We start from the raw sequence: 5,308 nt of genomic DNA on the forward strand, positions 1-5,308 counted from the left end.
TGTTTTTCTGCAAGGGGACCAGGACGACTGATCTGTGTAAAGGAAAGAATGAATGGGACCATGTATCGCGAGATTTTGAGTGAAAACCTCCTTCCATCAGCAAGGGCATTGAAGATGAAACGTGGCTGGGTCTTTCAGCGTGACAATGATCCCAAACACACCGCCGGGCAACGAAGGAGTGGCTTCGTAAGAAGCATTTCAAGGTCCTGGAGTGGCCGAGCCAGTCTCCAGATCTCAACCCCGTAGAAAATCTGTGGAGGGAGTTGAAAGTCCGTGTTGCCCAGCGACAGCCCCAAAACATCACTGCTGCAGAGGAGATCTGCATGGAGGAATGGGCCAAAATACCAGCAACAGGGTGAAAAGCTTGTGAAGACTTACAGAAAACATTTGACCTCTGTCATTGCCAACAAAGGGTATAGAACAAAGTATTGAGATGAACTTTTGTTATTGACCAAATACTTATTTTCCACCATAATTTGCAAATATATTCTTTAAAAATCAGACAGTGATTTTCAGGAATTTTTTTTTTCTCATTCTGTCTCTCATAGTTGAAGTGTACCTGTGATGAAAATTACAGGCGTCTCTCATCTTTTTAAGTGGGAGAACTTTCACAATTGGTGGCTGACTAAATACTTTTTTGCCCCACTGTACGTATGTGTGTATTTATACGTGTGTGTGTATTCATACGTGTGTATTTATACGTGTATTTATACGTGTATTTATATGTGTGTATTTATACGTGTGTGTGTGTGTTCAGGCCATTGACCGAGGTGTGGTGTTCGAGGTGTCGTACTCTGCAGCCATCAGAGACGCCACCAGGAGGCGCTACACAATCGCCAACGCCGTCTCTCTGATGGAAACCTGCAAAGGAAAGGTACCTGCTGTTAGTCCCCGCCCCCTTCCTGAACCTGTGACATGTCGGCGTGCTGGATTGGCCAACTGAGGCGTGATGTCACCAGCTGCTTGTTCAATGTTGCTTTTTATCATCACTGTTTCAGAACGTGATCCTGTCCAGTGCAGCCGAGAAGGTCAGTGATCCGTGATTGATCCGTGATTGATCTCTGATTGATCTGTTATTGATCCGTGATTGATGTTATTGATCCGTTATTGATCTGTTATTGATGTTATTGATCTCTGATTGATCTGTTATTGATCCGTTATTAATCCGTTATTGATGTTATTGATCTGTTATTGATCTCTGATTGATCCGTGATTGATCCGTGATTGATCTCTGATTGATCTGTTATTAATCTGTTTTTGATCTCTGATTGATGTTATTGATCCGTTATTGATCTGTTTTTGATCTCTGATTGATCCGTTATTGATCTCTGATTGATCTGTTATTGATCTCTGATTGATCTGTTATTGATCTGTGATTGATGTTATTGATCTGTGATTGATCCGTTATTGATGTTATTGATCCGTGATTGATCTGTGATTGATCTGTTATTGATCCGTTATTGATCTGTTTTTGATCTCTGATTGATCCGTTATTGATCTCTGATTGATCTGTTATTGATCTCTGATTGATCTGTTATTGATCTGTGATTGATCTGTGATTGATGTTATTGATCTGTGATTGATCCGTTATTGATGTTATTGATCCGTGATTGATCTGTGATTGATCGTTATTGATGTTATTGATCCGTTATTGATGTTATTGATCCGTTATTGATCTGTTTTTGATCTCTGATTGATCCGTTATTGATCTCTGATTGATCTGTTATTGATCTGTGATTGATCCGTTATTGATGTTATTGATCCGTGATTGATCTGTGATTGATCTGTTATTGATCCGTTATTGATGTTATTGATCCGTTATTGATCTGTGATTGATCCGTAGCTGTGTGTGTGTTTTCAGTCTCTGGAGCTCCGAGGACCATATGATGTCACCAACCTGTATCCTTCAACAGCCAATCACTACTGTGTTGTTTTGCTGTTGTTGTTGTTGCTTTGCTGTTGTTGTTGTCCCTGACCCCCCCCAGCGGTCTCCTGTTCGGTCTGTCAGATGGAGACTCTAAAGAATCTGTCTCCTCCACCTGTCGCTCTGTTTTACTGCACGCAGGTAAACATCAAAACATCAACACCTGTCGGACTGCTCACTTCTGTGTTTGTTTACCTGTTTATTTGTTTGTGATCAGAGGCCAGGAGGACAGCCAATGGGATCGTCTACACCCACAGGATCCAGCAGGAGGCGCCGCAGGACTTAACTGACTGTAGGTTCACTTTAACGCGTCATGTTTGATTGCCGGCTCTGATTGGTCGATCTTCGTGTCTCTGTGTTTACCTGAACAGGTGAAGCTCCTCCAGCCAAGAAGGCAAAACCCACCTGAGTGATTGACAGCTGAGGGGGTGGGGCCAACTGCATTCTTCTCCTGGTTCTTTTTGGTTCCGGTCTGATTCCTGAGTTTGAAGAGTCACTTCCTGTTTGAACTGTCACATGACTTCACTGTTATTTCATCAATAAATTTCATCATCAAGCCGTTTGTCTGAGAGGACCAATCAGCTGCTGACCTGACAGTCGCCTGTCAGACGAAGTGTTCGGTTGTAGGAAACACGTCTCGGCAGGTTTTCACTCAAACGTTTTATTTTGAAATCAGTCTGCGGTACAAATGCTGCCATCCGATTGGTCAGCTCTGAAGCAGGAAACGATGTAATCAAAATAGCACTCTGCAGGAAGCTGCTTTACATTCTTTCAGATTAAAAGTAAAAAATATGAAAATCTACATTATAAAAGTACAAACGGGAAGTGTTTAATTCGACTCATTAATGCCTTGCTAATCCTTCATTCAGTCCCTTTAGTCATCATGCTCTTTGGATCCTGATGATCAACTATCCTATTTTCCACAAATGCATCACAAACAATTTTAAAACAGATGTCAGATTTCTTTTTTTTTAACACCATGACCTCTGACCTCCTGCTGTTCTGTTTAAATTTACTGAAATGTCCCTTTTAAACCGCAGAACTGAGCGAGAATCTCCTGCCTGCAGTGCATCATGGGTAATCACACAACCATCACTGTGACGGGACTTCTGAACTAACAAGCTAACATGCTAAAGAGTTGGGGGAGGGTAAACACATGTAAAACTGTGTATTAGCCCTTTACTGTGAATCCTGAGGTCAGAGGTCAAACTACTGATCACAGCTAGGAGTCATTGATTATTGATTAGCTGATGTAAAACTGACTGAACCAATCAGACAGTGGGAGAAGGACGGGAGGAGGCAGGGCTTACAAAGGTGATATATATGTATAATGATATAATTAAATTCCATGTTTAAGTCACGTGACAACTAGTGTTTCCATGGCAACCATGGAAGACCAGGAGGTGGAGGACAGAAACACTGAGTGAAGCAGAAATGTGATTGGATGGCTGAGAGACGCTGAGTCGGCGTTTCTCGTGTTTTTCAGGATGACTCAGCAGATCCTGAAGGGGACGGGGACTCCTCCTCCTCCTCCTCCTCCTCAGAGGCCCATGATGTGGTTGATGTGACCCTGAAATCAGTGAAACACTCAGCGAACTACGACTTCCAGGGAGCATTTCAGACAGCCAATCAGAGAGCTCCTTGCACATCACATGAAGATGATGGAAGTGTTCTTACCGGTTCTCCTCCAAGACACCGGGGGCAGCAGAGCAGAGGAAGTTTGGGCCGCACCGCTCCAACCTGCACCAACACACACCTGTTCACACGTTGCCATGGCGACACCACGTCCGAAAGTCAGAGCAGAAATCTGAGGAGCCGGCGGCGGATCTGACCGATCCGATCGGAAACCTGACGATACTACGTCCCGCCCACCGATAGCTGTAACCTGACTGCACCACAGGCCTGTCAATCAAACAGACACGCCCCCAAAAACAGGTCTTCTTGAATCTTCTTTTCTAATGAATGAGGGATTATTTTCAGATGGACCTCCAGAAAACTAAGAAGAAGGAGTGACTTTAGCTAATAACACCGAGATAACTGATGGACACATTTTATTCACTTTGGATTTGATGAGAGAAGTTGAATGGGAGTCTATGGAGCCGGAGGCTTTTTGGAGCCGACCTCTAGTGGCACTCGCTGGGATTGCATGTTATGATGATTCTGACTCAGGCTGTCACAGCTGTGATTATTGATGATGATGAACCTCTCTTGTTGTCATGGCGACCTGAACTCACCTGCTGCTGCTGACTGTGGGACGTTTCCATTGGACACTCAGCCGCCTGGAGCTCCGCCTCCAAACAAATCCGCTTCTGATGACAGATGAATCAGATGACATCTTCATCATCATCTTTATCTTCATGATGGTGAAGCTGCGTGGTTCTATCGTCTTGACCTTTGACCCCCCTCGGTCATCTACTGTCCCCCCCCCCCCGGACAGGTGTCTCACCGCTCTGCAGCTCCACGGCTCCACTTCCGGCTCCAGACTCCTCTTCCTCAGCAGGTTAGCGCACTGCATGCTAACGGCTAGCAGCTAACGGCAGGTCAGTGCAGTTAGCCTGTTAGCATTAGCCGCAGAATTCAAACCTCCGCCGGAAGCTGTCAGTTTCCCGCGCAGAGAACAACCAGGCTCATTTACCGGAGCTGGTCACCGGTTAACTTTCTGATGCCTACTGCTGCTGCTGTTGTCGGCCGACCTTCTGTTGACCAGCAACCAGAAAGTTTACAGCAACCAGCAACACGCTGCCGGCACGAGCCCGACGCGGTCCTTCACAATAAAAGCACCGCGCTTTCCTCTTTGATTCTCATTAATACAGAACATTTTCAAATCAATAATGATCATAAATACTGTTGAATAATGACTAATATACCAATAATACCACATTATGGATGATCACTGTGTAAACAAGAATATTAATAACTAATAGTTCCATGTTCCAAACACATTTAAAACTTTCATACTTTTACAAACATAAAATGCACATCACGCATGTCACTGCACACGGTGTTCATATTATATATAGTTATTATAAACAGGATTATAAATAAAAACATATTCAACTATTTTCATTCATCTGAAGACAAAAAAGATTAAAACAAAACCCAAACACAAATTGCTTTTACTTTGAAGCCTTCTAACTCAACCGGAAGCCGTATTTCTGTCTGTTTAACGCGCCAGGTTGTTCACCTTTTCACCCTGTCCATTTCAAATGATGTGACGTCAGAGCAGAGTAAGCCAATCAGAGCCAGCACAAACCCTCACGAGATCTGGAGACTTTAAATATTTGTTACGTTTTAATTATTCAGAGTTTGTTGAAGAATTAAGGAATTATTTTACTCTGAAGTCCAAACTTCGATGACTTCCTGAAGACGCGGCGGAAGCAGAGA

General features: G+C 43.6%; 2 protein-coding genes across 5 annotated transcripts in view; one reads left to right on the forward strand and one right to left on the reverse strand.

The window, feature by feature from the left end:
• rpp30 (ribonuclease P/MRP 30 subunit) overlaps window positions 1–2,482 on the forward strand; it is a 9,189-nt gene extending 6,707 nt beyond the window's left edge. Inside the window, exons 6-11 of one of the 4 annotated variants that reach the window (XM_069725155.1) lie at window positions 758–874; window positions 999–1,028; window positions 1,844–1,899; window positions 1,986–2,065; window positions 2,142–2,216; window positions 2,296–2,482. In XM_069725155.1, the coding sequence (XP_069581256.1) occupies window positions 758–874; window positions 999–1,028; window positions 1,844–1,899; window positions 1,986–2,065; window positions 2,142–2,216; window positions 2,296–2,333 (396 nt within the window). In that variant the 3' untranslated portion in view covers window positions 2,334–2,482. Of the gene's footprint in view, window positions 1–757; window positions 875–998; window positions 1,029–1,843; window positions 1,900–1,985; window positions 2,217–2,295 lie in introns of all 4 variants that reach the window. The other 3 variants (XM_069725156.1, XM_069725153.1, XM_069725154.1) reach the window with 3 other exon arrangements.
• Window positions 2,483–2,567: 85 nt separating this feature from the next.
• On the reverse strand, window positions 2,568–4,626 carry LOC138636881 (uncharacterized). The gene is made up of 4 exons (XM_069725173.1): window positions 4,371–4,626; window positions 4,159–4,233; window positions 3,602–3,664; window positions 2,568–3,494 (listed from the first exon to the last, which is right to left on the reverse strand). The coding sequence occupies exons 1-4, from the start codon at window positions 4,437–4,439 to the stop codon at window positions 3,465–3,467; spliced, it is 237 nt and encodes a 78-aa protein (XP_069581274.1). The 5' UTR covers window positions 4,440–4,626; the 3' UTR covers window positions 2,568–3,464.
• Between the last annotated feature and the right edge of the window lie 682 nt (window positions 4,627–5,308).

Source organism: Brachyistius frenatus, unplaced genomic scaffold, assembly GCF_029030835.1.
Source record: "Brachyistius frenatus isolate BFR_SWC_R1_liver_20210118 unplaced genomic scaffold, ASM2903083v1 Contig_411, whole genome shotgun sequence".
Lineage (NCBI taxonomy): Eukaryota > Metazoa > Chordata > Actinopteri > Embiotocidae > Brachyistius > Brachyistius frenatus.

Bases quoted from the DNA above. Each gene is read 5' to 3' on its own strand.
- LOC138636881 (XM_069725173.1), bottom strand. From the start codon at position 4,439: ATGCAGTGCGCTAACCTGCTGAGGAAGAGGAGTCTGGAGCCGGAAGTG. The intron at 4,234-4,370 runs GTGAGACACCTG...ATCTGTCATCAG, and splicing joins AGCCGTGGAGCTGCAGAGCG to AAGCGGATTTGTTTGGAGGC. The intron at 3,665-4,158 runs GTGAGTTCAGGT...GTGTTGGTGCAG, and splicing joins CCCACAGTCAGCAGCAGCAG to GTTGGAGCGGTGCGGCCCAA.